General features: G+C 36.6%; 2 protein-coding genes across 6 annotated transcripts in view; both read right to left on the reverse strand.

Annotated features, from left to right (window-relative positions):
* The window catches only part of abch1 (ATP-binding cassette, sub-family H, member 1), an 88,276-nt gene extending 87,599 nt beyond the window's left edge, over positions 1-677 (reverse strand). For all 3 annotated transcript variants that reach the window (XR_012393395.1, XR_012393396.1, XM_681911.9), the window contains exon 1: positions 523-677. Coding sequence is in view for 1 of the 3 variants with exons in the window: in XM_681911.9 (XP_687003.5) it covers positions 523-579 (57 nt within the window). In the remaining 2 variants the exon portion in view is untranslated. The remainder of the gene's footprint in view (positions 1-522) is intronic.
* Positions 678-1,120: 443 nt separating this feature from the next.
* On the reverse strand, positions 1,121-24,351 carry aftphb (aftiphilin b). 3 transcript variants are annotated; one of them, XR_012393394.1, is made up of 10 exons: positions 24,210-24,351; positions 11,081-12,494; positions 9,254-9,417; positions 8,887-9,007; positions 8,645-8,701; positions 7,884-7,982; positions 6,197-6,227; positions 3,006-3,289; positions 2,736-2,859; positions 1,121-2,585 (listed from the first exon to the last, which is right to left on the reverse strand). XR_012393394.1 is itself a non-coding variant. In XM_021467413.3 (10 exons), the coding sequence occupies exons 2-10, from the start codon at positions 12,452-12,454 to the stop codon at positions 2,453-2,455; spliced, it is 2,196 nt and encodes a 731-aa protein (XP_021323088.2). In that variant the 5' UTR covers positions 12,455-12,494; positions 24,210-24,351; the 3' UTR covers positions 1,121-2,452. The 3 variants fall into 3 exon arrangements, 2 of the variants coding, with proteins under 2 accessions (XP_021323088.2, XP_021323089.2); XM_021467413.3 differs by having other exon boundaries at positions 3,197-3,289; XM_021467414.3 differs by lacking the exon at positions 3,006-3,289.
* Positions 24,352-25,319: the final 968 nt, after the last annotated feature.

Consider the following 25,319-nt stretch of genomic DNA (forward strand, 5'->3'; position numbering starts at 1 on the left):
GACAGAATATTCTTCTAAGACTACTTCAAAATACTACAGCCTAGACTGACCATCTTTTTTATACTACTTGAATGTCTAATGATGTTCTTTTTAAAATAACATTTTCTTAAGTTTAGTCAGAACTTAAATTATAACCGTGTAGTAATTATTCGTAAAATTAATACATGGTGATGATGTTACTCCAAAACTAGTTCAGTCGACTCAATGAAAAGATCCGACTCCAAAAGAACGATTCGTTCGGACATGTGTAATTATTACATTCTGCCTCTGCGTCACCAGGAGACACTGCAGTAGCAAAACGATCCGTCTTCAGCGCTCCGCATTAACCAAACAAATAGCTATATAAAAACATGCACAGAATCTGTCCAACCATAACATTCGTGTCTAAAATAGCCTGCAGAATCACCACGTAGCGAATAAAACCTGCATCACATTTAACGCAAGTGTCGAGTTCACTCGTTCAGCCTCCGCAAGAGCAAAACGTAAGCATAAAAAAGAGGAACAGACAGAACAATAACTCACTCTTTGCTCCATCTCCGTGCTGCCACTGAGCGCTTCATGGGTTCCACTACCGGACATGATCACCGGGCCGGGGGCTCGATATGCTGCCGGTGAGAAGCTGCTGCTCTGCTCGGTTCAGTGCGCGCAGATGAGCGCGTTAACTCATTCTGCTCCTGACCAGACTTTAACTGCAATCCGCAAACGTCTAAGAGGCAAGTTTTAAAAGTGTAAAACACAGTTCTGATCACCTTAATGTTTTCTCAAGTGCAGAGCCTTCCCAAACGCTTCCCACTGGGGAAGAAAACACCCTGGAATAGAAACATGTTTGTTATTTGCATGAAACATGGATACTACCTGGCATATAATATAAAAAGCAGAATTATGGGACAGAAAATGTCACATATATAATTTATATACAAAGAAATACATTGGTACAGTTGCACTTAATGTGTACAAACAATAAAAGTAAAGAACAGAATGTACAGCAACAGGAACTCCCTCTTGATACACAAATCACCAGAGCAGCTAGACCTTTCAGATTGGCTGGCAATAAAGACACACAGCATCCAAGCAGATCTTAAATGCTGAAACCATCCAAAAAGGAACGAGTTTGTCAGGCTTTTTAGTTTTATTATTGTTAAACTTTAAAACACATACACAACAGAACAAACAAATTGATTTATACACTTTTTTTTCTCCACAGGAACAGTAGCTACAACCCATTTCTATCTTTAAGACACCATAGCTCTGTTGTCATATTCATATTATATCAGATTGTGCAAAAGATCTTGCTTAAAATAATACAGTGACAAGACAAACATCCAAAAATGCTGTTCCATTAATGTTAATGTATTTACAAACATGAACTAACAGTCAACAATAGTTCATCCATCTCTGTTAACGTTAGCAAAAACTTAATACACCTCAAAGGGACTTTGACATTAGTTAATAAAAATAAAGTTGTTTGTTGACATTTTGTTTACTCAGTGCTTTCACTAATGTTAACAAGCAAACTTTGCATTTATTAAACCATTACTAAATGATTAGCTCTCACTAATAAATGCTGTACAAGTATTGTTCACGTTAGTAAATACATTTATTAAATGGAAACATTAAAGTGTGACCCCAAAGACAAGTATAAAAGCAGTTCCCTTATTAAAAGTTATCACCATTACATGACAATATTCTCTTTTTTCCCCAATGTGTGCTTGTCAGTTGTTGGAAACAAAATAAATAAACCAACTACACACAATAAAAATGAAAGAAAGAAAATGAAGGTGTACAACAGGGGTGTCCAAACTCGGTCCAGGAGGGCCGGTGTCCAGCTGATTTTAGCTCCAACTTGCCTCAACACACCTGCAAGGATGTTTCGAGAAAGCCTAGTAAGAGCTTGATTAGCTAGCCCAGGGGTCTCTGATTGGGGTTAGAACTAAACTTTGTAGGACACTGTCCCTCCAGGACAGAGATTGGACATTTCTGGTGTACAACAAACTAAAATGAATCAATTAAAGGAAGAACTGAACTTAATGACATTCTAAAAATACAAAGAAATTAAAAGAAAAGTGTGTGTGTGTGTGTGTCTGGTTTCAAGTAGTAAAATGTGCAATTCTGCATTTCACCTCTAAGTGAAAAGTACTCACATTTTCACAAACAACACTCTAAAATAAAATCATAATAAGCAATAATAAAAGGTTAATATGCTGGTCTAAATACTGTATATAAAATATGAAAGCCGCGTGTCCCTTTTGCTGAGAACAAAACAAACCCAGATTGAATATTTTCACATATAGTGGGAACTGCAGAAGTCAATAAATAGGCAGCTTTCAAATGATTAGCTTGTTATATTAAAGGTCTTCTTTTGTTTGGAAGAAAGAATAACTTGATCTGTTCTCTGTAGCTGTCGATAAACAATGAATGACCATGCAATGACTTTGAACTCGAAGCTTATTGGTTATGTGTGATTGGCTGCTGGCGTTAAAATGGAGGGGAACATTAAAACCCTGGCCTTCATGAAAGACAGGTCAGGGAGAAGTGAGATGACCTTTGCTGCTTCTTCGCTCATCTCTTCATCTGTTTCTGGTTTCCTGTCAACAGACACAGAAAGAATGAGAATTGACTCATTTATGGTCACACCCCATTTTAACCTTTTGAGCTGTGAACTAGCCGTTCATTTGAGCTCAAAAGGTCTAGGCATGTTAATAGTGTGTATATTCATGCATGCATGTTTTTCTAACCTGACTGTTGGTTTGGTTTTCTCTATAGACTCCATAAGTTTTGTAAATGCATCTGCAATGTTGCGACCAGTGGTGTTGTTCTCCATTTTAGCTGTAGTCAGTTCATATATCTCTGGATCAACACCTACATGAACAGAAAATCTCTTTTTAACATATATAAATGAAAGTTAAGATGGTTGAAAGTAGGATGACATGATCTTAGAGATGATGTAGAAAACAAAGAGAATCACTAAAACATGAGATTAAAGGAAGAAAAGCAGAGATACTCACAGAGGCAGTACTGTAATAAAGTCCAGAGAGTGGAAATCAGGGACAGAATGCTAGACTATGAAGAAATGCTAGAGACGATAAGCTTACCAAAGATTGATTTCGAAATAACAGATATAAGGGGAAAGTAAAAAAAAAAGAAGGTTTCACTGCACACCAGTCACTTCAATTAGACGAAGCCTTTCTGTTCTAACCTGGTAGTGGAGTGTCAGTTTCACTATCTGAGCTACATTCATCCACAGGTCCAAAATAGTCCAAATTTAATTTGGAGATTCCTTCATCTTGAGCTTCAAATGAGAGCCACAGGTATGACAGCAGGACAGAGAGGGTTAGTGTGTTGATAGTTGATACCCACTATTTAATTATATATACTGTTCAAAAGTTTGAGGTTGGTACAATTTTTAAAAAATATTAATATTTTTGTTCAATTAGAAAGCATTTAATTCATCAAATGTGTCATTAAAGACTTTTAAATACTTTCAAGACAGTTATATGAGGAATAAATGATGTATTAATTAAAAATTACATCTACAAAACAGGGTTTGTATCAAGACATAATAATTTGGCTACAAAAATTTTTGACTTTTTTCCAAAAAATTTTTTCCACATTAGTTTTTAATGCTTTTGTTAACTTTTTAAAAAAATATTCCTGACCCCAAACCTTTGAAGTATAGTGTACAAGTTAAATAAAATTCAGATCAGCACCAGGAAACTTGTATTAGAATCAACAGGGTTGGAAAAGACAAAAGATAGACAGAATAGAGAAACAGACATAATGCAGTATAATATTTATTGACAGAATAACAATGTGACGCAACATAACTGCAATAAATACTAACCAGAAAGAGAGCTCAAGGTCATTAAAGGAATTTTCTAGTTAAATGTTCGTGGCTCAATGGTAATTACTACTAAAAATAATCGTCTTGTCCAACAGTAAAAAGAGCATGTTATCTAAGCAACTGCAACTGAAGAAAGCCTTAAAAGCTACCATTAAAAATGTGTATATATGCGTGTATACAGTGCTCAGCATAATTGAGTACAGTCCATTTTGAAAATGAATATTTTTGTCCATTTCTCAGTGAATATAAGCAATGTATTTTGGTGTATTTAAACAAAACAGATTTATTAAACAGATATATTTATTAAAATAATATTTTAGTCACCAAACATGTATAGAAATTGAAAGATAATACACTTAAATTCAAGCAAAATATTGCAAAAATAAATTACAACCTCAAAATTCCAACTAAAATTTTCCATTTCTTTTGCTTCTCTTGATTTTTCCTCTTTTTAAATTTGTATTTATTATTTTTCTAACATATACATTTGGGTGTGCTAGTTTTTGGACTGTTATTGTAAGTTATTTTATTAGATAAGCTCCAGATTTGGCTTCAGTACTGACTAATCTAATGCACACATATAATATTGTATAGCTTATTAAAATATGAATTTAAAAGATAGATTTGTAAGGGGTGTACTTATATATGCTGAGCACTGTATATTATTACAACAAACTAAGAACATTTTGCTCCCCCCCCCCCCCCCCCCTCCCCAACCAAAAAGTATAAACTGTAAACATTTTATTTTTCGCTTTTGAACAAAAATTAAGAAAAAGAAAGGACAAGCTGACTTTACTTTATGTAGTAATCAACATAATGCCACAAAATAGATCAATTTATAATACTGAACCAGAAGAGAAAAGCAAAAGTAGGTATCTCACAGTTTGCAAGTTAAGTTGTTCAAAAAGAGCATTCATGAATGCGTCACTGACAGTTACAGTCTGTTTTCAGACAGTAAGCGAAAAGCATTTCCGTTTATCAGAAAAAGAAAAAACATTTACATTGACTGTATAACTAAAATGACCTTCAAGCTAAACCTTCATGTTTTCAAAATAGCATCTCAGAGATTCAACTGAGTGTAAATCTTTGAAAATGTCGTGGTATTTTCCCTGTTATTGTAGCCAAGGTGATTTGTAAAATGGCCTTAAAAAGCACCAGCAATAAGGTCAGCTTTTCCAGCAAAGTAAAAGCTCTTTTTTTTGAGCAGCTGGTGCTCAGGGACTATATATGGCTGTATTTTAGACAACACAACTGAGAATGTTTTGGATTAGGAGTATAATTCGATTTATCTCAAGTTTATCTTGCAAATAATGGCAAGGTAATAAATCACAGTTGAAGCTGCACACTTATAGTCTGAGGTAGTACATTTCAGCATTTGTATGTATAGTGTGTATTGACCTAAACCTGGACTTTCATAGTGCAGATTCAAAAACAAAAGGGGAGAGAGGGAAGATATAAACATGAACCAATATACAATGGTGAAATTAAATTATTACTAACTTAGCAGTTTTCCAAGAATTTCAATGGTGACATTTCAGATTGTTTTACTTATGGTAGTTCAGTGTTATGATAAAGGCACAGTATGCAATTTTCACCACCAGAGGGCGCATATTTACAACAAACAAAGGCGTTTTTGACTGGTAAATGAGTGTGAAATTATGAGAGTTCACTCATTCATTTACTTTCTTTTCATGTTGATGACAGCAGTGCTGTATTATTATACTAAATACGTTTTACGGTTACATTTTATTGTTATAATGCTTCTCTGTGCTGTCTAATAAAATGCACAAAATGTTATTGCATCTTTGGTGTTTACCAAAGGATTTATTTATTCTTCTAAACATCTGGGATAATGCAAGTACATAAGTCAGCAAAATATAAAACCCTGTTTTAGTAGTTGATGAATATTTGACTAAAAAACAATTTTTACATATTGTGCCTTTAAAACAACTAATTGCCCTTCAACTGCCCTATTCTCACAGTAAAACCAATATATTGACGTAAAACTGCCAGAATGACTTTGCTGCTACATTAAAAATGTGCAGATTAACAGAATTCTGCCAATTTAATTGTAATGTTACTTCTCATTTTTTTAAAAGGCCTGTTCACACATGATCTCTTTGTGACCATTTACTGCTAATTTTCCAGAAAGTTCGGTATGTGTGAAAGGGGCTACTGAGTGGTGTAGAAAACTGTGAAGGGAAGTTTGAAAAACAGAAAAAAAAGAGTGCTGTGAGAGAAGGAAGGTGCTCAGAAACAGAGAAGCGAGGCAGCATCAGGAGTAGGATTTCTGCCGTGAGTGGCGAGTGGCTTTTTCTTGAACTCTAGAGAAGGAGGCACGGCGAAAAGACGTACCGTCAATACTAATGGCCAGTGAGGGCGCCACCTGCAAAACAACACATGCACTTTTAAAAGAACAGAATATACTGTATCAGTCAATTTACTTTTAAGTGACAAAATATTCAAGGTATACAAAAAGTTAGGGCTGGTACAATAAATTGAGGTCTTAGATTCTTAGATTTTTGTCCTCAGGAATCAATTCAGAGGTTTTAACAGCAGATTCATTCAAATGGAACCATTCAAGTGTGCTTGTACATTCTGCACCTCTTTTTACATAGTTTTCAGACGCCGCTGTGCGTACACTCATAGAAAGCAATGTTTACAATTCTAAAAGAGGTGGCATGGAGTTTCACATCCAGTGTGTGATGAGTTTTAATTCTAAATATGAAGAGTTCAGGTGCAAATACCTCTAAATGCTGTCGGAAAATCTTTTCAGCCTCCTATGTTTATGTTCAGTTATTTTACTTTTTAAAACCTGTTAAGAACTTATTAATCACTATAAAAGTAAAAATATTTATATACACACACACACACACACACACGCACATATATATATACATACATACACACACACATACATATACACACACACATATATATATTTATACACATATACGCATATATATATTTATACACACACACATATACATATATATATATATATATATATATATATATATATATATATATATATATATATATATATATATACAGCCAAGTTTGGTGACCCCTGTTTTAAATCAACAATAGACAAGTACATTGAAAACATTTGACCTATTTTTTCAGTGGCATGTTTGATTTATAGGTAACTTAAGGCTATTTTAATACATATTTTTGACTGTCTAGAGCAGTGGTCACCAAACGTGTTCCTGGAGGACTGGTGTACTGCAGATTTTTGCTCCAACCCTAATCAAACACACCTGAACAAGCTAATCAAGGTCTTACTTGGTATACTTGAAACATCCAGGCAGGTGTGTTGAGGCAAGTTGGAGCTAAACCCTGCAGGGACACCGGCCCTCCAGGACCGAGATTGGTGACCCTTGGTGTAGAGCAGGGGTGGGCAAAATTTGTCTGGGAGGGCCGGTGTCCTGCACAGTTTAGCTCCAACACTAATCAGACACACCTGCTTATTCACCTTATTCTCTGCCGACGAGCGGGGGTGGCCATTTGAATCTTTTTGGCTTGAGACTTCCGGTGTCATTCACTTTCATTCATTTTTTGACGTTAAAAACTGCTCATTACGCTGCTTGATGTTGCAATTTGATATTTTCTTATTATATTCTTCTACTTGGTCTATATAGTCATGCAAACATTAGTTTGTAGAGCAAGTAGTTTGACCATTTTCTGCTGTTTATTATTCCTAGTCATTTCTCCCATAGGCGACTGAATCGGAAGTTCTAAGACAATCGCGAAAACAGGCGCACTTCCGCATTTTAGAATAAGGTCAATAGATTTCTAGTAATCTTGAAGACACTGATTAGCATGTTCAGGTGTGTTTAATTAGTGTTGGAGCAAAGCTGTGGAGGACACCGGCCCTCCAGTACAGAGCTTGCCCAACCCTGCTCTAGAGGTTTATTTAAGTATTTGACAAGTCAGTTACAAAACAGTCATGGTGTACGTCCCTAAAGTAAAAGGATTATTAAAATTAGATATATATTCCATATAGATTCAATACAACTTTGTGTTAGTCTGCATTTTTCACCTGAGTGCATAGAATATTTCCACTCTCCAGAGGAGCAGAAGGGCAAAGTGCAGGGGAGGCTGGAGATTTTTGAGACTCTTTGGTGGGTTCCAGCATTCCCTGAGAAGAGGAGACACATATTTTGTATTTAATTAAAAAAAATTTTTTCCAAAAGATGTGTGAAATTGATAAGTGACAGTAAAGGTTTTTCTCCGTTGTCAGCTTATCATAAAAAAAGAGATAAATGATTAATTAGAATGATTTCTGAATGATAATGTGACGATGCCTTTTAGTAATACTCTGTAGTAATACTATATATATGCACGTGCATGTCAGGCATGTGTGTTTGTGTGTGTATAACTGAGGGGAATAACTGGTGATGGATGATAATTAGAAAATAATGCACACCCGGGTAGGTGAGGTGGCCATAGTAGACAGACCAGTCAATTATTCCATTTATGCTACAGTCAGTTTCCCAGTTATGTTGCATTTCAAAACATTTGTCAAATTCTTAACCTCAAACCACTGCTGTGTGGTACAATTTCATCCAAAGCCTTCGGTTTTGTTGTTTTGATTTTTGAATCAACGCAATGGTCTGAAACTGTAATGCGGTCAAACCCTGCTGTGTGTTTATCTGAAAATAATTACACACCTTAGAATGTTCATCAGCCAATCAGAATCAAGTATTCAACAGCCGAGCAGTGTATGTGCATGTATTGTATATAACGTTATGCATTTTTGAAAAGTAATATATGTTTTGTGGGGTTTAGGGTTTCACTTACCAGTCCGGCAGCAAACATAGGCACGATCAGTGGTTGGTTCTTGTCTCCAGTGAACAACTACGAGAGAAATTCAAAACCATAGACAAAAAAGTTAAAGCCATATCAATAAAAAAGAAACAGATAGAAAAAAGTCAGCACCAATAAATATCAGTATCAAGTTAATAGCGCAGAATACAAATCTGAGAAACAGCTGAAATTAACAATATTGAATGCCTATAAGGCTTGCACTCTCAAGAACTCACAATATTCCTGATTCCTAGGCAATTCAGAAGAATTCTGTTGCTATGGGAACCTGCCCACTTAAACTTAAGGCCATGACTGCCGAGAATGTCCTGAAGGTGGCGCCACATGACCAACGCATTTCTGCAGAGAAAAAAGACCTTCATACCCAGAGTTCCATAAAATACCAAACTGAACACATGAGATATATTTAAAAAGTAGAGCTCCTATAAATAGAAGCTGCAAGTTATATAAAGGTAAAGAATAAAACAGACAACTGAGATGAGGTTTACATTTTTTTTCATACTAGTGAGCCAAATATGCAATTATATTCTGAAAATAAGTGTAAAAATCATATTTATGGGCAAACAGTAACAAAGATGTGCATACTCCTGTGCAAAAAAGGAGCTGCTTGGATCCCTTTGCTCCTGAGGATCCTGAGCCGGCAGGAATTTATGAAGAGGCAAGACCTCAGTAACCTCGCTGACCTCAGCATGGACATCTAAAGGAAAGGCGGTTTTGAAGAGATGCTGTATTTTGCAGCTGAAATCAACCTGGAGTGATAGAAAACACAGGGCGCAGTTGGAGAAATGTTTGGTGTCAGTCAGATTAAATTGTTAATTGGTCGACAGATAAAAGGGCAATATGCAGAATTCAGATAAATCAACTTATTACTTCCAGTGTGCACGCACAAAATTAAAAGAGTGGGAACGTGATTCAATATCCTGAGTTGATTAAATGTTTTCATGACAAATTTTAACATTCCCTAGCTTTCCCAGCAAAAAAAAGTTCCCATTTCCCATTAAAAGTGAACAGGTTTCTAGAGACAACCTAGGAATTCATGGAGGTCTTTTTTTGAGTTTCATTACAGCAGCAGTTAATGTATCACAAATCTGACTTACAATTTCTTCAACAAAAAGCTGTTGGGGAATTGAATGAGTTGAAATTATGTATTAGAATTTTAATCCTATCCTAATCTTAAAAAAACAAAACACAAAAACAACATAACATACTTTCACATTACTTCCTTTAAAAACTATGACATTTGATCAATTTAAGTCAGTTAAAGGGGCAGTAGGTGATTGTTTTCAGAAACATTTGTGTTGTGCTGGTTAAAAGTCTCTTCACATTCCAATAATTAAAGTAAATGATCTAAATGTGTTTAAATGTATTTTTAGATTCTGGGTGAGGCATAAGACTAAAAAATGTTCATCCAATTAAAATTTGTTGGGCCGACAATTCCCATAATTCTGATAAGTAGCCCAAACTGTCTGTCCACAAATGTAGATTTGTACATCTGTGCATCCATTTTCATGCAGATCTGCCGTTTGCATGTACACGAAAGAGTAACAGCAGTAAAATCAAAATCCTGAATCAAATTTTTTCTAAATCCTGAATCAGTATTGGAGTTACTTTTGCACACTGGAAGAAGGATGACACCATGGCTGAAGTATTTCTTTTAGACAAGTAATGTTCTGTTTTAAAACTATTTTAGTCATGCAAAGCTGATGTAGATTTTGTTTTTTTTTTGTGTGTGTGAATGGGTTATATGCTGTTCAGCCACTGAAATCTTTTGGTGAAAGATTGATGTGACTATTTTCAGTTTCATAAGGCCCTTTTACAGCATCAATAATGTAGAGTTTTATTTAGTTTTACAACAAAACATAAGTAAATAGCGATATTTCGCCTAGCCTGCTTTACTGAGCTTAAGTTGGTTTTATATTCATGTTGGTTCATTTTTAAACAATGACAACCTGTGACGCACTCCCTGTCTTGTTTACCATGCTGCTCTGAATATTGGGTCTGAAACAGCACTAAGTATCGCTTAGTAATAAGTGTAATTCCTGCACACCGCTGGCCAACCACTACAGTAGTCACTTTAGGACAAGGTGCTTGAGAAAGTGAGGCCAGCATAAAATATTGCACATTATGACAAGTTTTGCTTGCTACACAACTGAAAACGTGCTAGATATAATACAGTTTTTCATTCAGAATTGTAGCATTATAAAGTTTTCTAACTGGCGAATGACATGATATGTTCATGATATCAGGAGATGTGGCTTTGGATGGCAAGGGAGAGATTGTGTTTCGAAGATATTATGCTAACGAATAGCATTTAGTCAGATCACCTACTGCACCTTTCAGATTATAATATATTACTTATTTTCCAACACTGAACAAATGTATGCCATAATGATTGACATCTGAACGACTCACAGTGCTACTCTGGATGTCTTCCCTAGAGGGCGCTGATGAAGTCTCAACATCTTGTTCTTCTTTACCGGCATAAGTGCTCTGTTCCTCTCCAAATGTGGCCCATGAATCCTGATCCCCTTTTGGGCTTTCACGTGGAGCAAATGCAGCCCAACCGTCGTCTTCTCCCCCTGCTGCACCTTCAAATGGAGCTGAACTAAAGTCTGCAAAACTGTCACTAGGAGGCAACTCAGAGCAAAAGCCTCCTTCTTCACCAGCCATTTCCTCAGCCAGCTCATCTTCCTCCTTGAAGTCTTTTAGGGTGTCAGTGTCACCAAAATCATCGTCTGTGGAGCACCTGGACATGGCCGTCACAAATTCAGGAAGCCCTTCCTGGGTCATAGATTCAGTCCGACTGAAGTCTGTGAAACCCTGAGTTGCATCTCTGAAGTCGCAGAAATCCTCGTCAGCTGTGGGGTCTGCAGATGTCTCAACGTCAGCATCTATTCCCACCTCTGAGTTTGCAAATGATCCATGAATTTCTATTGTGTCTCCACTCAGCTGCATGTCAGAGATTAGATCCGCATCCACTGAGGAAACAGTTTCAGCTTCAGCTTTGTCAACATGGTCCATAGACTCCTCTAGACAGTCTGCGGCAAAACAGTTCTCGCTTTGATCCTGCTCACCTTCAACCTCTTGTGCATCTCTACAGGAAGAAAGAAACTGGGAGTTGCCACATATCTCCATCCCTGCTTCTGTGTCTCTGAGTTCACATGCTTCAGTACAAGATGAGTGATTGTTAGAGTCTGGCAGCTTGTCTGTTATGCGGCTTTTGTCTAAAACATCAGCTATACTGGCATCCCGTCCATAATTTACCTCAATGTGTGTGCTTTGTAAGCAGTTATGAAGAGACTGGTCCAGGTCTGAATTTGAACAAGACTCACTGTAGCCATTACTGAGACTGTGCTCATCACCTGTGCTGCTGTTTTGGACATCACTGCCCATAGAGGGGGAGTTCTGGTCAGATCTATCTGAAAGCTCCACCTGTAGGTCAGAGGATGTCATACCATTTGTAAGAATCCCTGATGATTCCTTCTCAGCTATTCCAAAGCTGCTGATTGATTCAGTTTCTCTCTCCTTCTCATTCGTCCATCCATTGTTTTCAGAAACGATGATATTCTGTGTGCATTTGATGATCAGGTCAGGTGGGGAGTCCTCCAGTGCATTTGATTGGTCATATGTTGTGGGCGTGTCAAGCTCAGACAAGCTAAAACTGGACGACACTCCTCCTCCGTCAAAACCCCCGAACTCACCAAACTCATCTTCCTCTTCTTCCTCTCCAGTCTCATCTAGAGGTGGTGGAGAGGAAGAGTACAGACGGACGACATCAGGCTCCATGGTCCACTTCCACCACCCACGGCCACATGCACACACACCCCTAGAAGGAAAAATAAGAGAACAATTTTAGAAAACTTGTGCTGCATCCCAATTCGCATACTATCCGTGCAAAATAGTACTTGAAAATAGAATTAGTATGTCCCAAATCATAGTATGTTGAAAAGAGTATGCCAAAGGTTACAGATGGTTAGTATTTCCAGAAAAATTCAAAGTGTAGAACCGTCCATACTCTAACAGCTGATATTGCCCACAATACATTGCTGGTTGGACGTGAATTTGATTAGAACTACAAACACGAGTGAAAAGTGTAAACAAATTACAAACATGTCAAAGACCAACCGTCAAGTAGAGAGGCTTCGGTAAAGATGTTTGTTTGACTGTTAATTAATATCTGGCCAACTGGAAAATATTTAAATCGCATTTTCTTTCAACAACACTGAACTTATATAAAGACGTGTTAGAACATTATCCAAAGACCTGAATATTTCTGTGCATGAAAGACTCGTGAATGGGAGACTAACCTGCAGCTGCGTCTCCAATGAGGTAAGAAATTAAATATGACAGAAATGTGGATGATGTGTGGATGATTGATATGGCTCGTAACGAAACAACATAATGATCTGTTAATGAGGAAGCAGTGTGTCCCAAAGCTTGCATACTCTTTTGTTACACACTCAAAAGTATATACTTTTCCGTCACAGAAAAAGTACATACTTTTAAGGCATACTATAAGTATGCCAATAGGGAAGCAGTGTTGATGATGGCTTTAAATAATATTACTGGTCAAATACTCATTCAGCAAAATATCATGAAATATTAAGACTGACCTCACAGTAACATCTTTTGCATTAAAATTTTCAAGCATTAAACCTAAAAGTATACAGTGGTTTGCACACAGAGGCAAATTATATAAGCACAAACTGTGCAGGGGTGCACTGTGGGCTTTAATAGTACATCTTTTATGTCTTTCAAAGCCATTAATACAGCAACCAATTCACTACCACCAGTATTTTTTTTTTAGACATTTCTATTTTGAAATTTAATTTAACTGAAAGAAAACCATTTAAAATTGTTTTAAAGGGGACCTATTAGGGCCCTTTTAGCAAGATGTAGTAGGCTGGTATAAGATTCTGACGATATGATAACCTTAGATAAAAATATCATGGCTTCACAGTGTTGTGATTACTACTCTAAATGTGCTCTTTTTAAATGTCTGGGTAAAAAACTTCAACTTTTTCCCTTTTGAACACAATATATTTTACATTAAGAAAGATTTAAATGATTTTGGAGCAGTAAACATGTCCTGCTAAATAATTCAAATGAATCATTGACTTTTGCTGTCTTCATTTGTTCCAAAAACACAGATTTATTTACAATTTAAAACAGCATCTTTGGATATGGTTTCTGCTGGAGAAACTGTTGTCCTAAAACAGTAAAAAAAAAACAAAAAAAACACTTACATATACCGTAGAAACAATATAGCAGAACATTTTGGCAGTTTTAAACCTTGACTTTTTCAAACTGCAATATACCTTAAAAAGGTTATCATCCTATGCCTAATCCCTAGAGTGTTTATGTGACGTTTCATCTCAAAATACCCCTCAAAAAATGTATTATAACTCTTTTGCCCCTTTTTACATTTTTACAGTTAGCACTGGTTATTAGGCATGGGACGATAACTGCTTTCAAGGTATACCACAGTTTAGAAGTCAAGGTTTTAAAATCACCAAAAAAATTTGTTATACCATTCCAGAAGTTTTTTTTTTTTTTTAAGACAACAGTATCTCCAAAAGAAAAGATATCCAAAGATGTCGTTTTAAATTGTAACTAAATCTGTGTTTTTGAAACTAATGAAGAAGTCAATGATCAATGATTCATTTGAACTATTTAGCCTGAGTTTTACCATTCCAAAATATTTAAAATGTTTCCCAAATTAAAATATATAGTGTTTAATGGGGAAAAGTTTTAAAGAGAACATATTTTAGAGCAGTAATCACAATACCGTGAAACCATGATATTTTTATCCAAGGTTATCATATCATCAGAATCTTATACCGGTCCATGTCTACTGGTTATATTCACACACTGTTGCCACAAAACTGTGTTTACACCCCTTGTGATTTTTGCATAGTAATAGTAATATTTGCAAAGTGATTTTTGCATAGTATGTCCCATGCATTTAACTTAATAATTGTCCTTTGTTTAGCATTGTGTTTAATGTCCTCAATACAAATTTACTACATATTTATTAATAGTGCAATTATCTCTTGTAGTATATTTTATGACTGAGCTTTTGTATAACCAGGGGTAATACACAAAACCATGTGACAGGCTTCGGGCTAAAGTAGTCAGCACTGCTAGATCAGAGAGCAGTCTATTCATTATTTACCAGCACTTTAAATGTAACCCCACTTTCATGGGCTCAATCTAGGGCATGGTTTAAAGAAAGCAGCTGAGAGCAACAACACTTTTTACTCAGTCTGCAAGCAGCAAAATTGCATTTAATAATTACATAATCTTCCTGTCTAAAGATTTGACAATATTTCATGGTGCTTAAAGTAACAAAAGCTACCAATATTTAACTATTTGTTTGCAGACCCGTTGCCTCAGTGTAGAGTACAGCAGTGGTGCAATCTGAAAAACTAATCTAAAATAGTGGATACATGCAAATTCCCTTACTAGTTTCGCATTGGTTAATGTTTCCTTGATTATGGAAGTTTCTGTCAAGCAGCAAAAACCTGCACTATTTTGCATAGCTAGACCTAACCTCAGTTTAAAACAAAACAATAAGCAAGTGGCAGCTGGATGATAAATCTAGAATGCAAGATAACACCTGTAGAACCTTAATCTCTCATAGAGCCAGCACTGATATTGATGATGCATCATGCTGATATAATAGATGCTATTTGTAATCTGACTGATGAAGTAAATTTGGCCACACAGTAATCTTCATAAACTACATCTGAAACTTTTTTTGGTCTTGTTGTTTCTTTGTTTGTTTATGTTTATCAACATGTTTATTACACTGAAATAGAAATGCTATGAAACATCATTACAACTTAAACTAAAAGTTCTATTTTAATATATTTACAATACTTTTTCAAAAGATGTATTTATTGTTGTGATTTATTGTGTGTATGTTTATAGCAATGCACAATATCGACAACCATATCAGTATTGAACATTCATTTATTTTTATGTTGTCAACTGTATTTGTTTGCAATGCTTTTTAATCAGGATCAGAATCAAAATTTGCAATTAAAAGCCTATGTACATATCACTTATCAGATTCCAAATATGGTCAGTAATAAGTATAAACATATATTTTCGTATTGTTGAATCTGTTTTTTTTTTTTTTTGAAATCATACATTTACTCAGGCATCTTAGATGAACATAAGCACTTATTTGAACTTTGAACCCTATCCCTAACATTGTAAAATGCCTTCCCTATCACTTTCGATCAATTTCAATGCATCGTTGTATTCATTTAATTTCATTCATTTCTAAATAAAATCATTACTGACCCCGAACTTTTGAATGGTAGAATATGCTACAGCATTTGAGTATGTGTTCACTTGCGTTTAAACAGGCTACACACTTGTGCACTTGTACTGCACAGAAGCTCTTTGATTCTAGATAACCGCACTCTGAAAAGTCAGTTACGCAAGCACACAATTACACTGACGTGGATTTGAATTAATATGATTTGAAATATTTTGCCTACTAGCCAACATGCATGAGTATTTTGTTTGCCTCAGGCAAACAGACAAGCCATGCTCATAAACACACGCACACACTGTGTAAACTTTGATATGTCCTCTTTGAAGGGAGTGTAAACTGATGAGGAAACCCAATCCAGTTCCTTTGTGCTGTCAGACAAACAGCACAGACTCAGAGCAGGAGCGCAAACATGGAGAGACAAACCTCCACTGCCTAAATAAAATCGTAAGGACTCCAATTAAGCCAGTATAATGCCAAAAAGTGGCTTTTTTTTTCCTCAGAAAGAAAGTTATAGTCTTGTCCAGCGCAATCTACAAAACCTGTTAGGGGTATATTATCTACTCCATGATCAAACTGGAAAGACTGCTGTGGTGATCAAACCTGATATGCAGCAATCTGTGTCTGTTTGGAACTGAAACACTAAATTGTTTATGTTAAACATAAGGTTGCTCAAAAAGTATTACAATTTCCATTCATTTAAAGATTTTTTTAAAAGAATGTTTTATTTTTACACAATCAATAATAATAATAATAATAATAATAATAATATAATAATAATAAGAATAATAAGAAGAAGAACATAATAATAATAATAATAATAATAATAATAATTATTATTATTATTATTATTATTATTATTATTATTACTACTACTACTTTTATAAATAAGAAACAATTGCATCCTCAATTTTAATGTTTATAAATACCAATGATTTTGCAAATATTACTTCACGCATTACATTGTGAATGCTGTTTTATTAATGATTGCTTGCTTTATTACAGTAAATGTCAGTTCACACCAAGGACAATAACTACTGTAACAATAATGAAAACTGTTGGAATTAAAAAATAATAACACCACCAAATTCACTATAGATATATTTTATTCCAGCTAATGAACATGCTAAAAATAAATAAATTGTTATCATCCACTAGTGTGGTGGACACATATATAGTTATCGTTGTGGGTATCTTTATGGTCATTAGTCTTAGTGTGAACCAGTCTAAATTCGATTAAAAACTAAAAGCATCAGTAAAGGCTGAAACATTTTTATGAAGATATTTTTAAAAATTAGGAATTGTCCTCTTGTTAACTGACTGACTCAACAAACACACTCAAAAACAGGCTTCTCATTGTTAGATGGATAACATACAGCATGTTATGTGCAATGCGTTACAAAATCAGCTCAACATTTCACAATGTCTGAAATCCTTTGACTGGAATCATCTGAATCTAAAACAAAACAGTCTGTGGCCATCATAGGAGATTGTGTCAAAAAATGGCAATTCAGACTGCCAAAACCTTTGCCAACAAGCATTGACTTCTCCAGATGGTAAATCCTAGGAAAAGTTGTGTCGTTTTTTCCAGCCTGAAGGAAGGCTCTTTTAAAGCAGACTCAGTAAATCATTTCTTTATGGTTCTTGCTCTGTGGACTGGGGCATTGTTATGCTGAAATAAAAAGGGCTCTCCACAGACTTTTGCAAGAGACATGTAATAATCTGAAAAGAGCTGCACAAAATATCTCTTCAGGATAGAAATCACATCGTACCCAACATAGTCACATCTGAGCATGTGCATTGTTGTGTAGCAATTACCAGGCACCACATTTCAGAGCGCATTTGATTTGTGGATTAACTGCAAAGTTTATCAATAGCAGAGTAAAAGTTTATCATTTGCATGTGTTGTAAGGCCTGTTACAGAGTAAACATTCCAAGTGAGTTTCAGGCAGAGATGTCCAAACTAGGGCCTGCGGGCCAAAGGTGGTTCATGGTCACCTTTTATTTGGCCCACCGTCCCATGGGAATGGTTTAGAAATTGTTATTTCAAATTTAAAGAAACATTTTATTTGTTTATTTTATTTTTAAGCTACAATAAAGTGATCTACAATTAAACATTTTAATTTAAATGGTGTAAATGTATCAGATTTAGTTTAAAATGTACATATGACAGATAAAAGATAATGCAGCCAGAGACTTTGGTGAGTGAATCAAAGCAAAGGCAGCTTCTGCTTGACTAGCGTTATTTAGCATTGAACTCCACTGTGTTATAAATGTAAATGTTTGATTTTATTGCAATAAGTTATAATTAAAAAGTTATACTGCATTAGTTAATATGATTCACAGTAAAGTTTTCTATTTATTTTGAAATATTATGTAATGATTTAGGAAATTACACATCGCAACTTTACTTTAGTGTAAAATAATTAGGGACCGAGCACCGAACGGTGCAAGGCCCTATTGGAATTGCTCCGTTTATTAGGGACCGAGCACCGAACGGTGCAAGGCCCTATTGGAATTGCTCCGTTTATTATTATTATTCTTTTCCGGAATGAATCGCGATTTTGAGGGCCTTACCATGCCCGAAAACTCACGCAACTTTGCACACGCCTCAGAAGTGGCGAAAATTTACGTATGTTATGGGTCTCGGAAGTGGGCGTGGCAAAATGACTCGACAGCGCCACCTAGAAAAATTAAACGGACAAGCCCCCGATCTACGAATCACGCACATGCACGAAAATTGGCACACACCTCAAACATGCCAACACATACGAAAAAGTCTCTTGGAGCCGTATCTCAAACCCAACAGGAAGTCGGATATTTTTAACTTCCTGCGGCGAAAAAGTGGCGTTTTTGCCATTTCCAGGCGTTGTACTTTAACGAACTCCTCCTAGGGATTTTATCCGATCGACACCAAAATTGGGTTTTATCATCTAAACGCCTCGGCGATGTTAAATTGCGAAGCTTTAGAGTTTTCGTCGATGGGCGTGTACGTGGCGGCCTCGCAAACTTTGATGATTCGCCACAAAACAGGAAGTCGTTATAACTCAGGCATGCATTATCCTATTTGCCTCAAAATTCACACGCTTGATAAGCGTCCTGACCTGAACACGTTTACATGCCACTATCCAGATACAGTTATAGCACCACCTGCTGGCCACAGGAAATGACATGATTTACAGAGTCACAAACTCCTCCCACAAATTTTATCGTATCAGCACCAAATTTGAGTGGTGTCATCTGAAAGCTCTATCGGTGATATATTGTGAAGATCTAGAGTTTTTGCAGAGGGGCGTGTCCGTGGCGGCATGACAAACCTCAACGCTTCGCTATGGAACAGGAAGTCCTTATAACTCAACCACACAATGTCCGATCAGCCTGAAACTTCATATGGTTGATAAAAGTCCTCTCCTGAACACATCTCCATAACAAAATTGAAGTGGGCGTGGCAAAATGACTCCACAGCGCCACCTATATAAATTAAACGGATGAGCCCCTGAGCTACGAATCACGCACATGCACAAAAATTGGCACACACCTTAAACATGCCAAAACATACGAAAAAGTCTCTTGGAGCCATATCTCAAACCTAACAGGAAGTCAGATATTATTAACTTCCTGCGGCGAAAAAGTGGCGTTTTTGCCATTTCCAGGCGTTGTAATTTAACGAACTCCTCCTAGGGATTTTATCCGATCAACACCAAAATTGGGTTTTATCATCTAAAGGCCTTGGCGATGTTAAATTGCGAAGCTTTTGAGTTTTCGTCGATGGGCGTGTCCGTGGCGGCCTCGCAAACTTTGATGATTCGCCACAAAACAGGAAGTCATTATAACTCAGGCATGCATTATCAGATCTGCCTCAAAATTCACACCTCTGATAACATTCCTGACCTGAACAGGTTTACGTGCCGATATCCAGTTACAGTTATAGCGCCACCTGCTGGCCACAGGAAATGACATGTTTGACACTATAACAAACTCCTACCACAAACTTTCCCGTATCAGCACCAAAATAGAGTGGTGTCATCTGAAAGCTCTAGCGATGATATATTGTGAAGATCTAGAGTTTTTGCAGAGGGGCGTGTCTGTGGTGGCATGACAAACCTCAACGCTTCGCCATGGAACAGGAAGTCCTTATAACTCAACCACACAATGTCCGATCTGCCTGAAACTTCACATGATTGATAAAAGTCCTCTCCTGAACACATCTACATAACAATATTGAGTCAGTAATAGCGCCATCTGCTGGCAGAAGGTAGTTTGGCTTGTAACTCGGCCACACAATGTCCGATCTGCCTGAAACTTCACATGGTTGATGAAAGTCCTCCCCTGAGCACATCTACATAATAAATCTTCATAATAATATTGAGTCATAGTCATAGCGCCACCTGCTGGCAGAAGGTAGTTTGGCTTGTAACTCGGCCACACAATGTCCGATCTGTCTAAAATGTCACATGGTTGATGAAAGTCCTCTCCTGAGCACATCTACATAATAATATTGAGTTTTTAATAGCGCCACCTGCTGGCAAAATGTAGTTTGTCTTATAACACAATCTCCACACAATCTCTGATCTGCCTGAAACTTCACATGTTTGATAAAAGTCCACTCCTGAACACATCCACATAACAATATTGAGTCAGTCATAACGCCACCTGCTGGCAAAAGGTAGTTTGGCTTATAACTCAGCCACAAAATGCCCCATGTGCCTGAAACTTCACATGGTTGATAAGATTCCTCTCCGGAAGACATCTACATGCCAATCTTAAGTCACAGTTATAGCGCCACCTGCTGACAGGAGGAAGTTTGGCATAAATCTGTGATTTTCTTAGATTTTTTTTTATATATCGGCTTAAATTATTATTGTTCGCTGTTCTCTGTCATCGTAAGGTCACCGGGTGGCGGTGAGCCCGGGTGCGAGGTCCCTTTCATCGCTGCTTGCAGCTTTAATTATTATTATTATTATTATTATTATTATTATTCTTTTCCGGAATGAATCGCGGTTTTGAGGGGCTAAACATGCCCGAAAACTCACAAAACTTTGCACACGCCTCAGAAGTGGCGAAAATTTACGTTAATTATGGGTCTCGGAAGTGGGCGTGGCAAAATGACTCGACAGCGCCACCTAGAAAAATTAAACGGACGAGCCCCCGATCCACGAATTACGCACATGCACGAAAATTGGCACACACCTCAAACATGCCAAAACATACAAAAAAGTCTCTTGGAGCCATATGTCAAACCCTACAGGAAGTCGGATATTTTGTACTTCCTGCGGCGAAAAAGTGGCATTTTTGCCATTTCCAGGCGTTGTATTTTAACGAACTCCTCCTAGGGATTTTATCCGATCGACACCAAAATTGGGTTTTATCATCTAAAGGCATGGGCGATGTTAAATTGCGAAGCTTTAGAGTTTTCGTCGATGGGCGTGTCCGTGGCGGCCTCGCAAACTTTGACGATTCGCCACAAAACAGGAAGTCGTTATAACTCAGGCATGCATTATTTGATCTGCCTCAAAATTCACACGCTTGATAAGAGTCCTGACCTGAACACGTTTACATTCCGATATGCAAATACAGTTATAGCGCCACCTGCTGGCAACAGGAAATGGCATGTTTTACAGAGTAACAAACTCCTCCCACAAATTTTATCATATCAGCACCAAAATTTGGTGGTGTTATCTGAAAGCTTTAGCGATGATATACTGTGAAGATCTAGAGTTTTCGCAGAGGGGCGTGTCCGTGGCGGCATGACAAACCTCAACGCTTCGCCATGGAACAGGAAGTCCTTATAACTCAACCACACAAAGTCCGATCTGCCTGAAACTTCACATAGTTGATAAAAGTCCTCTCCTGAACACATCCGCATAACAATATTGAAGTGGGCGTGGCAAAATGACTCGACAGCGCCACCTATAAAAATTAAACGGAAGAGCCCCTGATCTACGAATCACGCACATGCACGGAAATTGGCACACACCTCTAACACGTCAAAACATACAAAAAATTCTCTTGGAGCCATAACTCAAACCCAACAGGAAGTCGGATATTTTTAACTTCCTGCGGCAAATAAGTGGTATTTTTGCCATTTCCAGGCGTTGTATCTTAACGAACTCCTCCTAGGGATTTTATCCGATCGACACCAAAATTGGGTTTTGTCATCTAAAGGCCTTGGCGATGTTAAATTGCGAAGCTTTAGAGTTTTGGTCAATGGGCGTGTCTGTGGCGGCCTCGCAAACTTTGATTCGCCAAAAAAACGGAAGTCATTATATCTCAGGCATGCATTATCCGTTCTGCCTCAAAATTCACATGTTTAATAAGAGTCCAGACTTGAACACGTTTACATTCCAATATCCAGATACAGTTATAGCGCCACCTGCTGGCCACAGGAAATGTCATGATTTACAGAGTAATAAACTCCTCCCACAAATTTTTCGTGTCAGCACCAAATTTGGTTGGTTGTTATCTGAAAGCTCTAGCGATGATATATTGTGAAGATCTAGAATTTTCGCAGAGGGGCGTGTTTGTGGTGGCATGACAAACCTCAACGCTTCGCCATGAAACATGAAGTCCTTAAAACTTAACCACACAAATTCCGATCAGCCTGAAACTTCACATGGTCGATTAAATTCCTCTCCTGACTACATCCCTATACCAATTTTGAGTCATTCATAGTGCCACCTGCTGGCAGAAGGTAGTTTGGCTTATAACTCAGCCAAAGAATGTCTGACCGGCCTGAAAATTCACATGGTTAATAAATTTTATCTCCTGAAGACATCTACATGCCAATATTGACTCACAGTCATAGCGCCACCTGCTGACAGAAGGAAGTTTGGCAAAAAATTGTGATTTTCCCAGGTTTTTTTCATATGTCGGCTTAAATTAATGATGTTCGCTGTTCTCTGTCATCATGAGGCCAGCGTGCGGCGGTGAGCCCGGGTGCGAGGTCCCTATCATCGCTGCTTGCAGCTTTAATTTGGTATATTTTTCTTTGGCCCTTGGCTTTCAATGATATTTGGCTTTTAGCTCTTCATTCAAAAAAGGTTTGGCCACCCCTGATTCAAAGCATTCAGGTGAAGAATGTTTAGCATGTGTAGCTTTGGCAAAAGATGAACTGTATTTAACTAAAGAGTAAAGATAGGGTGTTATTTTAGATCTGGTTAATCCGTTTTCTGTACCCAAATACCTATTAAACTTCCCAGAAAAACACAAAGGACCTGTTTTTTTCTGTATATATGCATTTGTTCTATTGTATTGTCTATGTATTATAATTTGTTTATATTATTTCAATCACTCTACAATAACAAATACTTTCAAAACGGAGCAATTCAAGTCAACTTGTGGCATTGTTTTTATATTGCAGAAATACAAAACGTTGCACCGTCAGTTTTTTTTTTAATATCATATCATCTTATCAATATCATGCAGTTCTACTACATAATTGCCTACGTAATTTTGTAATAATAGTATACATCCACACAGAAATTCCCACAATCACCAAACTCGCCAAGTAGATTATACACATTTTTTAGCCATATCATTTATTGTAGTGCTATAGACTAACTCAAGAGCCTATTTCATCTCATTTGTGCATGTTTAGAAGGAAAATAAGGCCATGCATATACAAATGTTTACAAATGTACAGCCAATGACAACCCTATAGGCATTGCCTCTAGGCAAACAACTGACAAAACACAAACACCACAATAATGCAAATCAGGCGACTTTACCTTCCTGCTTCATTTGTAGATACAGAAATATTCTAATTACAATTTATATAAAAAAATACGAAAATCAGATAGTAGATAGAGGGTTTTCCTTTAGGTAAAAGTATAAATTAGCCTTTTATAGAAATGATAAATGCTATGAAAGCAAAACATGACAGCCTGTTGTGTCATTCACGGCCAGTCACTGCATCATTTCGTCATACAGTGGAGCATCCTTTGTGTTTTTAAAGTCATACATGTTGGAGCAAGATGACCTAAACCTAAATATTAACACCTGTAAATAATGAGCTGGTCTAGAGGAAGTATTGTGAGCGAGCTGTCACCTCTGTTATGGTGTTATGGCACGAGACGACTGTCTTCAGCCGGTGTGCTTTCTAATCCACTCAACGCCTCAGAACAACATGTCTGGGTGATAAGAGATTTACCTTAATACTGTCATTGACGTTGTTTGAAAATTGTTTATAAGACACTCTTGTTCTGAAGCCTTGGTGATCTGACAAAGGCGAGAGCAGCACATTATTTACATTCTTACCTTTTCCTATCCGCTACGGACGATCATCATGACAGACACTGAAACTTCAGTGAGAGGACAAGTCCCGTCTCGTCTCGTCCAGGTAAAGTTAAACCGGCTCTCACAGCCAGTTCCTGCGCTCATCCGGTGTTCCGTGTCCAACAATATGCAACCGGAGACCCGGACCTTTATTATCACTCCGTCAGATCGCAAACTGTGGTCTACTGCCCCACGGTGGCACGGAGCGCTGCAACACTACGTCATGAAGAATAAAAATCAAATACCATTGCAAAATAAATGTAGATTATTAGTTAGACAACTTCTAGATTTAAATAGTAATTTATTATCTTTTTTTTTTTTTTAGATAATTTTAGTTTAAGAAATATGTTATTGTATTTGATGCCATACCTCAACAACTTCTTCATTTTATAAGAGAGTATGGAAATGAGTCTTTAGAAGGAAAATATGTTAAAGAAAACCTTTTTAAGGAGACCTTGATATCATTAAACAAAGTTATACTAATAAATATATTAGAAATATTATAACAGGTGATGTAGTTACATATAAAAATTTAAAATGGACCAATGAATAATATAAATTATACAATAATTATAATATATATATTTATAAATATAAAATAGAAGTCAAAGAAGTTACATTTAAAGTTGTACATTGTATAGTGGACAGCATATATAAGTACACACCTCACAAATCTCTCCTTTAAAATTATATTTTTAATAGGAAGCTGTAAAACATTATATTTGTGCATGTACATTAGATTAGTCAGTACTGAAGCCAAATCTAACAGAATAACTTTTGATAACGGACCAAAAACTAGCACACCCAAATTTATATGTTATAGAAAAATATTAAATACAAATTTTAAAAAGAGGAAAAATCAACAGAAGCAAAATATTTAAAATATTTAGTTGAAATTTGGTAGGTTGTAGTTTTCTTTTTGCAAAATTTTGCTTGAATTTAAATGTATTATCTTTCAATTTCTAAATATGCTTGGTAACTAAAATATTATTAATAAATAATAAAATGATCTGTTTAATAAACCTGTTTTGATTTAATGTACCATAACACATTGCTTATATTCACAGAGAAATGGATAAAAATATTCATTTT

This window comes from Danio rerio, chromosome 17 (genome assembly GCF_049306965.1).
Source record: "Danio rerio strain Tuebingen ecotype United States chromosome 17, GRCz12tu, whole genome shotgun sequence".
NCBI lineage: Eukaryota > Metazoa > Chordata > Actinopteri > Cypriniformes > Danionidae > Danio > Danio rerio.

Bases quoted from the DNA above. Each gene is read 5' to 3' on its own strand.
- aftphb (XM_021467413.3), bottom strand. From the start codon at position 12,454: ATGGAGCCTGATGTCGTCCGTCTGTACTCTTCCTCTCCACCACCTCTA. The intron at 6,228-7,883 runs GTGAAAAATGCA...GTTGTTTTGCAG, and splicing joins GAAATATTCTATGCACTCAG to GTGGCGCCCTCACTGGCCAT. The intron at 2,586-2,735 runs GTTAGAAAAACA...GTCTGTTGACAG, and splicing joins AAAACCAAACCAACAGTCAG to GAAACCAGAAACAGATGAAG.